The 13,034-nt window shown below is 28.1% G+C and overlaps 1 protein-coding gene across 1 annotated transcript; it reads left to right on the forward strand.

Annotated features, from left to right (window-relative positions):
• The first annotated feature begins 4,807 nt into the window (after positions 1-4,807).
• On the forward strand, positions 4,808-8,764 carry LOC113551619. The gene is made up of 2 exons (XM_026953968.1): positions 4,808-8,616; positions 8,706-8,764. The coding sequence occupies exon 1, from the start codon at positions 4,830-4,832 to the stop codon at positions 8,601-8,603; it is 3,774 nt and encodes a 1,257-aa protein (XP_026809769.1). The 5' UTR covers positions 4,808-4,829; the 3' UTR covers positions 8,604-8,616; positions 8,706-8,764.
• The last annotated feature ends 4,270 nt before the right edge of the window (positions 8,765-13,034 follow it).

Here is a 13,034-nt window from a genome sequence, read left to right on the forward strand (position 1 = left end):
TTACATAATTTTTGAATGATTTTAAATTACCAAAATGGCTAATGTTTATATTTAAGGTTTGACACAGTTTTAGACCGTTATATAAAACACTCATTTGACCAAATACTTTATTATAATTAGCAGGGGCGGACTGGCCAGATGTGCTAGTGTGCCGTAGCACACCGGGCCAGCTCAATATATGGACTGCCGGGCCGGGGGCTCATGATGATTAATATTGACGATATTATATAGTATATTAGTATATTACTAATGAATGTATTTTTAAATTTTAAGTACTAAACAGTTAAAAACTTCTGCTATTGGTTGCCGGATTGGTACGATACTGTTATAAATTAATACTTCGTAGTCGAATTATATAGTTAATAATATAATGTACATTGTATTGTTATAATTAATTTATCAGGAATTCATCTATTATCTATGTATAAATTATTCTATGATAAATGAAAATTGTGCTGATAAATTAACAAATGCAAATGTTGTAGATAAATTCCGTATAGAAATGTTTCAATGTGTTGTTGATCAACTAATTAACAGCTTCACAAATCGTTTTTCAACTAATATGCACGTTATATCAGATATCCAATACCTACCTAATTCCAAAAATTTTAAAAATCAGCTCCATCCGGAATATTGTTTAAGCGCTTTATCTGATTTGGTTGGTATCGACCACCAGAAATTAATTTCTGAATTACATTAATTTTAAAATATCTAAGAAACTATAGATATTCTTAAATATGTAAAAGATACTTCAGATTTAATGAAAAAAATGCTCATTTAAATAATGATGCATGATAATTTTTTTAATACAAATTTAATTTTTGCGTACAAATCTGGTTATATTTTTTCTGTATATTACATTGATAAATTGGTGACAATAGTGATATTGAAGAAAAGATTGGTCGTTCTTGATTAAATACATCTAACCTAATTTACATAACAAAGGTGAGGTGACGGGGCTGTACTAGCTTTTTTATTTTGCTCTAATTTAAATCAATTTATACATAATATTTGATAAAGTACCCGAAAAATAAGTAGTAAGATAGGTATTCATATGGTATAAACGGGTTGGGTCGGCTATTTATTTGTGTAGAATACTGGGCCGTTTACCTCCCAGTCCGCCCCTGATAATAAGGTAGGCATATGTTTATATTATGTTTAATGTTTATATCTTATAATCTTGTATAATGATCATGATCAAAAGAAATAATTAAATGTCTATTTTTATAAAGTTCAACTAGTGTATTAAAATTAAAAATATGTCTAAAATCATTAACTTTTAGTTTCTTATAAATTAACATGGTACTTGTTTGAAATGATAGATTTAGAAGATATTTAATAATGCAGTTTCTAATTGTTAATAATCTAGATAGATGATTATTGTAAATTCCTCCCCATATTGATATACCATAAGTAAAAACTGATTGTATTAAGGATAAATAAATAATTCTTTTATATGAATTATTAAAAATTTATTTGATTTCTTTAAAAATGAAAAAGAATTTACGTAAAATATTGTTTAAATAATTGATATGACTATCCCATTTAACCTACAGTCTAGAATTAGGCCAAGGTATTTTAGTTCCTTAACATTTTCAAGAATAACACATTTTGAATTACATGTATTGCTAAAAGCTGGGACACATTTTAATGAATGGACTATTAAGTTATTAGTATTCAAAGTATTATACTTTTGTGGATTAAACAAAATGTATTTAGATTTCAACAATTTTAATTTTAATTTATTTTTGAAAAACCAGGTATAAATATTATGAAAGATTCCATTTGCTTCATAATACAAAGAATCAATAGTGTGTTCAGATAATAAAATCGCAATATCATCAGCATCTCGTAGCTTAAAATTACAGTGTTTAGATTAGTATTGATTTTCAGGAGATCATTTACAAAAATTATAAATAATAAGGGATCTAGGACAGTGCCTTGTGGTACACCACAAGATACTTCTAGAATATCACTATATTTATCATTTAGTTTAACTCTTTGAGTTCTATCGCTTAGGAAGGATTTAATTAAATTATTAGGTAAACCACGAATACCTGCGTTTTCTAATTTAAACATTAATAGTTTATGATTAACACAATCAAAAGCTTTCTGTACATCTAAAAAAATACCCAGTACCTTATTATTTTTATTAATATTATTCCTAACAAATAGTTGTCTATATTAAGAAGTGCATCTGTAATAGATAATTCAGGCCTGAAGCAAAATTGATATTTTGAAAAGAAACATTTTTTATTTAAAAAATCAAGTAATCTGTTTTTTATACATTTTTCAAACATTTTTGATAGAGTTAGAGATATAGATATAGGCCTGTAATTATCACATTCTAGTTTGTTACCTGCCTTAAATAATAGAATTACAATACATTTTTTAAAGTTTGATGGATATTTACTTAGTGATAGAGATTTATTGAAAATAATTGACAATGGTAATGAAATGGCTTTAGATGTTTTTTTAGTATGTAATTAGATAAATTATTGTCATAAAAAGAATTATAGTCTTTTATTTTATTTAAGTGCAACGGTTATTCATCACTATTTATGGGTTTAAAAAATAAACTATCATCTATAATTCCATGGTCATCAGACACTTGATTTATGTGTTCTATTTCTAAATTATTCCCAACAATAATAAAATAGTCATTTAAAGCATTACAAATTTCTGTTTTTGATTCGGTATTACATCCGTTTTTCATTGTTATTTTATTAATATCACATATTTTACTTATGTTTAATTATTTAAAAATAATTTTACAGTTGTAAAAGGCTATCGAACCTTGAACTCGGCTCATCTGTTTACGCCATTGCATTATCTTTATTTTCCTAGGGATTTTATGAATACCGTGATATTGATGATCACTCCATCTACACACATAGTAGTATAGACAGTTTAGTACAATATTACATACAAATAATACATGAGGTATACATGTCAATGAGTCATATAAGTTTATATTAGTGGAGGTTATGTAGCTAAGTACCAATTGACTATTATATACTGCAGTAATAGGACCGAGTAACGTTACTTTTATTATTATTATCATATTGTAAAAGGACTTCGATTTAATGGTTGCACGATAATTATTATTGAATACGATCGACAAGAATTCATCTTACGCGTTACGCGTTGTTGACGAACCGGTTTTTTAAGTAGAATTACCCACAGAAATGTCCGGAAATGCGATTCAGAATTGCATCTCTGTAGTAGGGTGTGAAGTATATCATCGGGTAACTGCAAAATTATTATATTTTTTTTTACTGTAATAGCCCAGTCAAATTAGACCAAAAATCGACAAAGTTTGGAACTAATTCCACGAAAGCTGGAGTTTAATTTTTTTTTTAGATCATACCTTACTTATAAACATACTAAAAGTCCTGACACCTACCCCTTGTGCGTAGCCCCCCACCCCTCTTCAAAGGGTGGCGCACCCCTTTCACTTGTTTCGCTTATAACTCGTTAGATTTTTAACTTACGATAAAAATACCCATGACCAAAATTAAAGACCATACAATTTACCATAGACTTGTGCTACTTTTAATATATATATGTTGCGATAAGTGTTATTTTTTTAAAAAATATAAAAAATAATTTTTTTTTATCTTTTTTTTTATTGTGTTTTAGCCAAAACCGTCAATGATACGCTGAAATGACCTATGACAAAAGTTAACGAGCATATTATTTTACATAATGTAATGTTAAATTATATTAATAATTTTAATTATTGTAAGTCGTACATTTGAAATAGTCGTATAATTTTATAAAATATACAGTATGAATAATGTCATTGGATTATATTAACGTGTATATTATATTATTTATATTATCGCAATGGTTGTAAAAGATATAATTCGTAGAATCGGAATTGTTGTGGATGGTGAGCCGGCCATAGTACACGTGTACACAAACAGGGTTTCAGTGAACGTTGAATCTTGAGGGGATCTATTGTTGTATTGTTCGGATTGTAGTGGCGTTCCGAAGGGCGTCTGGTATTTCGCCAGGTGGTGTCTGATGCATATACGTAGACGGTCGACAGTCGATGTTTGTGTAGTCAATAGTGAACACTGTAACTGTTACATTACAGTCGATATATTTATGCGAGTAAATATTATTTTTAAATTAACGTTCTCAGTTCAGAAAGTGTTTATAAAAATGGCCAATTTATGTTTTATATGTGATGAAGAACTAAGTGTTGAAAGTGAATGTGTATCTGTAAAGGCTAAGGGCATAGCAAATCTTATAAATTCGAGTAAAGCGCGATTCGATAATAAATGGAAGTCTTTAGTGAATTTAGAAAATGTACTTGTTCACAAAGATTGCCGAAAGAATTACACAAGACCAGACACCATAAGGAAATATGTTAATGAAAAAGAAGGTACGAGTAACATATCACCTGTCAAAGGTAAGCTACGTTCAAATTATATATTTAAATTTAAAGAAAATTGTTTATTCTGCGACAAAGAATGTTCAAAAGAATTGGAAAAAAAATTGAGTAAGGAACGTCGAGATAGTATAGTACAAGTATCTACCCTTCATTTTAAAACCTCAATTATGGACGTAGCGAACAAAAGAAATGATGAATGGGGTAAAGAGGTGCTCAAACGGTTGAATAGTGTGATGTGTTTGGTATCTGAAGAATCGAAGTATCATAAATCGTGTGAACGTAGATTTTGCTCGACAAATCCAGTCGATGAAAATAAGAAAAGAGGGAGACCACAAGATGAAGATCTAGCAAACGCTTTTTCCAATTTATGTGATTTTTAGAATCTGAAAATGAATGTCAATTTGGTCTAAATTTTTTGCATGAAAAAATGGAAGGAACGTGCGATGAAAAAACTTTAAAAAATAAATTGATTGATAAGTATGGCGACGATATAATTATTACAACGAGCCGTGGAAAAAAGGCAGTAGTGTGTTTTAAAAATACAGGATTTAAAGTATTAACAAATGCGTGGTATAATTCAAAAAAAGCAAATGAAGAAGAAGAACGGTTAAGAATAGTCGAAGCAGCAGCTACTATTATACGAGAGGATATAAGGTCATTTGTTTATGAGATCGATTCATTTCCTCCACCAAATCAATTCATGGATAATGTAAAACAAGACGTACCAAAGAGCTTATTATTTTTTTTGTCTGAAGTTTGTGGTAAAAATAAAAAAACAAAATCTCAAAAATATGATAATAAATTTGTGGCTTTGGCGCATGCCATAATAAATTGTTGTAGGCCTCGCTCGTTCATTTCATCGATTCTATTGGGACTTGGTCTTTATTTGCATAGACATTTTGGTACAAAACGTGCTATAGATATTTTTTCAAACTTTGGATTTTGTGCTTCATACACCGATGTTTATGTTTTTGAGTCATCATCTTTACTATACCCACAACCAAAAGTTAACCAAAACAGTTTTTCACAATTTGTTTTTGATAATGCTGATTTCAATATTAATACGATCGATGGTTATAATACTTTTCATACAATGGGTGGAATTCAATGTGTAGTGCCCAAAAATTCTATACAGTGGAATGATCGAATACAAAAATTAAAAACTGTTGTTACTGCAGAAACTATGGCCAATATTGCATCAATTCCAATTATTTCATTTGAAAAAACGGGTAATATGAATAACAAAATAATAATTCAAGATTTTAATAATATTAGGCCTACTGTTTATGATGTGACATATTTGTCCCCGAGTGAATTGCACTGGATGTGCGCACAGTGGCTTGGTGTTATAAAATGTCCTGGTTGGAATGGATTTATGGAAACTATAACTGACTCTCAGGAATACCAAGAAACGCAAATAAGTTTTTTGCCATTTGTAAACTTACCACCAAGCTCACTCGATTGTATTCATTCGGTTTTGATTTTCGCAGCTCAAGAAAGTAAAAAATTAAACCAAAAAACGTGTTTTGTAACTTTTGACCAACCCTTATACATAAAAGCACGCAATATTGTTGAATCCTCTAAATTAAATCCACAAATAGTAGTAAGACTTGGTGGGTTTCATCTTCTTATGTCATTTATGGGTTCAATTGGTTACATTATGGCTGGTAGTGGTTTGAAAGAATTATGGAACACTATATATGCAGCGAATTCAATTGATAAAATGATGACAGGACATGCATATTCAAGAGCAGTACGCGCACATATGTTAACTCAGCTTTGTCTTTCAAAAATAATTTTGGACGAAACTCAGTTAACCGAAGAATATAAAATCACTTTAAAAAATTATATTTCAAATACAGATTATACAACTTTGACTTTGGAAGATATAGAAAACCAAGAAATAATTCAAGATCTCATACGTAAAGTAGAAAATCAAATTAAAATAATTGCTTCTAGAGGTAAAACTGCTACGCTTTGGATACAATATTTTTATTTAGTTCATATTCTTCGTCAATTTATTTATGCCGAACGCATGGGAAATTGGTATCTGCATTTAGAATGCGTGGAAAAAATGATACCCTTTTTTCACTCAACTGGACATTTTCAATACGCCAAATCTGCTCATTTATATCTACAGGATATGTATCAATTAGAAAAACACATGCATCCTGGAGAATTTAAAAAATTTTGCAATGAAGGTTACTTCACAATTAAAAGATCAAGCAAGTTTTGGTGTGGCACATGGTCAGATATGACTATAGAACAAACATTAATGCGGTCTATGAAAACATCTGGTGGCTTAATCAATGGTCGAGGTTTTCAAAATAGTGTTTTAGTTCGTTGGCTTATAGGCACTCCAGTTGCAAGTACAATAACCGACCAAATTGAACAATTTACAAACACATTTAATTTTACGTCAGAGCAACATGTTGATCAACGAGATTCTCGCATGAAAATCGATAACAAACATATCGGTATACTTACAAATTGGTTAAAAATACATAGCCCTTTTCCGGAATTACACGAAATTATGTCAATTTCAACAGGATTTGTAGGAAATGAACAAATTAATTGTTATAAAGCACAAGAAGTCGGCCAACAGACGATGAACAATGTTATAGGTGATAATTTTAGTGATGTCAAGTTACAACGAGCAAATCGCGTAGTCCCTTTAGATTTTGCTAAAAAACTAACGGTTTGTATTAGAGATGACATTTTTTCAATTGATCCTTTATTACTCTTCCAAAGAATAATGATAAGAGTTAAGACTGACGAAGAGCTCAAAGAATGTTTTGAATACGAGTTATCACCTATTCCTCTTTCATTGTTCGACGAATCAGGTCAAATGCGAAAATCTAAAAAATCAATTTTATATGATGTGTTTCTAACTACAACAAACACATACAATGTTCTGGACAAAAATGTTATTGTAGTAATCGATGGAGGTTTCTTATTGCATCGTGTTGTATGGCCTTCAACTTCGACGTATGGAAATATCATAGAAAATTATATAAGCTACGTGAAAAGACACTATGGATCTAACTGCATAGTTGTATTTGATGGATACGCAAATACCGAATTAAATATTAAAAATTCAGAAAGACAGCGACGAAAAAATATGTATACGAGTACAAACATAATTTTTGAAGAGTCAATGGATGTACTAACCACTCAAGAAAAATTTTTATCCAACACCGAGAACAAAATAAGGCTTATAACAATGTTGACTGAAAAGTTTTTGACTTCGGGTATTCTTGTTCATCAAGCCGAAGATGACGCTGATTTACTTATTGTCAATACAGCTATACGAAACACCGACGATAATATCCAAGTAGTGGTCATAGGAGAGGATATTGATTTACTTATACTGTTATTAACATTAAGTCCTCCAAAAAACACAATAATATTCGAAAAACCGGGTAGAGGAAAAATAGAAACAAGATCTTATGCTGTTGGAAGTTTACAAGAACATTTTAAAAATGAGATTCAATATTTTATGTTTATCCATGCGGTGGGTGGATGTGATACTACTTCGTCATTATTTCAGACAGGCAAAATAAAACACCTGAAAACAGTTCAAAAACACCCGGAATTACACGATTCATTATTAATATTTAATAATGAATCGTCATCGCCCGAAGAAATTGAATGTGCTGGAGAAAAATATCTTTTAGCATTATATAAAGCTCCAGCCCATATTACATCTTTAAATAATTTAAGACATCATATTTTTCACAAAACCGCAGCTTCCAACAAAAAACAAGTACAACTAGCTAGACTTCCGCCTACTATCGATGCGGCACGAGAACATTTACATAGAGTGTATTTGCAAATACAGTTGTGGCGTGGTAATAGATTAAATCCACAGAATTGGGGATGGAAAGAAGATAATGGCAAACTAAATCCAGTTTTCACGAAAAAGCCACCAGCGCCGGATACTCTTTTAAAAGTGATCAGTTGTGCCTGCGCAAAAACATGTGAACAAAATTGTAGCTGTCGAAAAGCAGGATTGCTATGCTCGGTTATATGCAAGCATTGTCACGGAGGTTCATGTTTAAATCAGCAACCGATCATAGATGATGTAGAAGAGGACCATATTGATGACAACTTTGAGGACAATATCGATGAAATATTTTTAATTGGAAATCAAAAAGAAGAAACCAACACACCGACAATAAAAAAAATTAGACCCACATAATATAATTAATAAGGTACTGTATGATTTTAATAATTCAATACATAATATAATTTAAATAATTAAATATGAAAATATTAAGTATATTAATTAATTTTGTTTCAGGACCCAAAACCCAACACTATTTTTATATTTAACTTCATAGCTTATAGTCTGAAAAAATAAAAATAAATGTATAATTTCCAATTTTTGTAAATATTTTATAAATTACTGTATGTAATTAATAGTTTCATAATTAACTTTTTTTTTATTTCAATTTTATAAATATGTATGTAAAATAAAATAATGTATTTTCATTGTAAATTTTATGGTCTTTAATTTTAGTCATAGGTATTTTTATCGTAAGTTGAAAAGCTAACTAGTTATAAGCGAAAACAGTGAAAGGGGCGCGCCACCCTTTGAAGAGGGGTGGAGGGCTACGCACAAGGGGTAGGTGTCAAGACTTTTAGTATGTTCATAAATAAGGTATAAACTGCTCATATACCGAAATTCAGCTTTCGACATTTTTTTTTAGTATATTGTAATTAGATTTCTGATTCTTATATTTTGTAATTGTCAACAAATTGTTCAATTACATCGTCACTTTTTATATAAAAAACATTTTTACTTATGCTAATTAAAATTGTTAAAATAATTTAACGTTATCTTATGTAAAATAATATGCTCGTTAACTTTTGTCATAGGTCATTTCAGCGTATCATTGACGGTTTTGGCTAAAACACAATAAAAAAAAAGATAAAAAAAAATTATTTTTTATATTTTTTAAAAAAATAACACTTATCGCAACATATATATATTAAAAGTAGCACAAGTCTATGGTAAATTGTATGGTCTTTAATTTTGGTCATGGGTATTTTTATCGTAAGTTAAAAATCTAACGAGTTATAAGCGAAACAAGTGAAAGGGGTGCGCCACCCTTTGAAGAGGGGTGGGGGGCTACGCACAAGGGGTAGGTGTCAGGACTTTTAGTATGTTTATAAGTAAGGTATGATCTAAAAAAAAAATTAAACTCCAGCTTTCGTGGAATTAGTTCCGAACTTTTTCCTAATTTGACTGGGCTATAATATTAGATCGTCGGATTCATTTTCACTTAATTAATAATTGATGTGTAGGTATATTATATTATAACTTTATTAACGTTAAGTATGCGAACTACCTCTATTTTTTCTTGTACTTATTCCATAGAATTTTAAGTGTTTTATTGTACTATACTCGTAGAGACATATTTTAATAATAGTAGTAATAGTAATACAAAAGTTTAAATCAATACGTATAATGACTGTCACTCTATTAGGTTCTTCTCGATGCGGAGATAGATACAATTGGAATAAACAATTAACGTCGATGTTAAAATTATTTGTTTATTTATATTCTTGTAGTTTATTTATATAAAAACTCCATAAAATACTAAAATATATCGTGTGTTTGTGCTTAAAACGCATGCCACTTATTATATAATACAACTACTATTAAAATAAAAAATATACATGGAAAACCGGTCGTAATAAATTTTATGCAAATGTTACAGAAATGATACATTTCTTATTATTGTTTTACAAGTACAACTCTACCTATTTACAACATTTTCTTTATTCTGCTGACTACTATTATAGTTTCATGTCTGTAGATAGGCATGTCTCGTAATATTATCAATTATCACCAACAAATACTCAGTAGTTTGTATAGTAAGCTTGATATTCGTGACACAGCATTAATATTATAGTAGATATTATAACAACTATGAAGGAGAAACTATAATATAATTTTTAGATATTTTAATAAAATTAAACTGTAGTATTCACTGTTTTAACTTTTTAAGTAGTCTATTTTAATTTGAGTAAAACTATAACTTTTAAGTAAATCTATTGCAGGTATTCCTTTGTTCGTATAATTATCTTATATATGTATTTATTCTATACTATTATATTTTAACAAAACATATTACTATGTATAATATAGTTGTGTTTAGTGTTTATATTTCATTCTTTACTCAAAATGCGTATAAATAAATATTTTATCCTATACCTTTCCCAATATTCCTATAAATTAAAATATTTATTTATTTATTTTGAATTCAACGGGTTTAGCCGTTTTACAAATTTTAGTGTGGTATAATTACCAATAATGGATAAAGTATAATACATTTAGAAAATATAATAATTATTATGTACAACACTAAAGAATATTAAAAAAAAAAAAAATATATAAATAACTAAATCACAAAGTATACAAATAATTAAATATAAAATATAAAGAAAACACTGAATATAAAATAAAAAAATTATAATGTTTTTCTTAAAAATATAATTGATTTCAATTTAAAAGTATCCCGTGTTGTATTGAAAAAATTTAAGGTGGTGGAGACTAAATTTGCAAGTTTCAGAGCTCTGACAAAAAAGGAGTCGTTACTTGATTTGAACTTGAAGAATGGGATGGCAAAAAAATCATGATTCATCGAATAGAAGGAAGGAATACGGAAATTGACTTGAGTTAAAAGCTCAGGGCTTACAATATTATAATTTAACAAGTCATATACGAACATGATATCAAATAACTGACGTCTTAATTGGAGAGAATCTATGTTTACTAAATTTTGAATTGGCATAATAGAGTCTTTAGAAATAGATAGGTTATTCATATGGGAAACTCTTTTTAAAAATTTATATTGAATATTATCTAGATCGTGAATCTAAGTGGTTAGTTATGAATATTAAAGTACAGATCGTACAAAGGAGAAATAAATTGTTTTTATAGTAGTGGGGTTATTAAATTGTTGAGTGTTCCGATTTATGAAGCCTAACAATTTATAAGATTTTCTGATCATATATTTATGATTTAGTCTAAAGGATAAATCTGAATTAAAGTGAACACCAAGATCTTTTATTGAATGAGCTCTGTTTAAAACTAAGTATTAAAATAAGTAATAAAGTATTAAAATGCTTCAATTTTTTAAAATGGGGGAGATTACTGGTAGAAAATTGTATCTAGTTAATAGTCAAAACTTTAAAAAGATCAAAATTAAAAATTCTCAGTCATTTTTCTTATAATCGGAGAACAAAAAATTAATAAAAACCAGGATTTTTACGCTAATTCGATTTTTAACAAAATCTATTTTGTGCTTTTACTTCTTAGTGTAACTTGAGAACGAATAACCTGTGGTTATTACTTAAATTTTTCACCAAATGTTAAAGTATTATATAATATTTTCTATTTACAATCAAATTTTCAAAAAAAATTCTATAATTTTTGATTTACTTATAGACATAATACATTTTTGATTCTTACTAAGTTTTCCTATAAATGTCAAATAAAAATTATTCAATCGATAGAAATGCTTCAAAATTAAATACAAAGCTCCTAATACATTTTTAATATTTTAATTAAAAAATATCAAAAATCTATAATAAGCGTTTACAATATTAAAATTTTGAAAAAATTTGTCAAAATAAATTGCAAACTTTTTTATAGTTTGAAATTAATAAAAAATTTTCTTTTTATATCTACATTTTTAAAAATGATTATTTAAAAATGTTTAAAATTTAAAGTTAAAATTTGGACGAAATTACTTATTTAAACGATAAATACCAATCTTAATTTTTTTTATATAATTTAAAAACATTATTTCCGGATACTTAAAACTTTTACGTGTATTATATTATTATGAATTTAAGAACTTTATATACACAAATACACAATGGTTTTTTTTAATTTTTTTTTTTAGATATCATCTATATTTTTACTGTTAATGGAATTTAGTCCAGTGCCGTAGCCAGGGGAGCCACTGGGGAACGTGACCCCTTCCCAGAATTTTATATTTTGGTTGGGCGTAGTATATTGTGTAGAAATTCTTATAAGTTATATCATATTATATTTGTATAGTTATCATAGTTATACATATTTATATAATTCAACATAAACCTATAATAATTTTAAATTACTTGTAATTTTAATTCATAAATATGAATATTAAATAGTAATAATAAACATGGATTTTAGATAAGAAATACAAGTAGATTCCATTTTTGTTGTGAGCACGATTATAATTTGATTATTATGTGTATCATTTAAATTTATTTACTTGCTTCATCAAAAACTCCTTTTTTTTTAACTAGCAGGGGTTACCCGATCTTCACCCGGGCCAGATATTTTATAATTATATTCATTGACCGTCAGTTATTAATTATAATAATATATTATTATGTTAGCCCGGGTCGTGACTACAATAATTTAAAGTAGAAGAAGAATTTTTTTACTTGATTTTAAATATAATGATTTTCCATTCTAAATACTCGTAACAAAAATTAAAGTAGGCAGTAAAAGAAGTTGAAAATTACGTAGTCCTTAATCAATATAATAAATTTAGTATTATAAATACAATCTAAAAATCTTTAATTGATATTTTTAGAAATAGATCGTTTTGAACGTTTTGGTTCT

The sequence above is a fragment of the Rhopalosiphum maidis genome, chromosome 2 (assembly GCF_003676215.2).
Source record: "Rhopalosiphum maidis isolate BTI-1 chromosome 2, ASM367621v3, whole genome shotgun sequence".
Classification (NCBI taxonomy): domain Eukaryota; kingdom Metazoa; phylum Arthropoda; class Insecta; order Hemiptera; family Aphididae; genus Rhopalosiphum; species Rhopalosiphum maidis.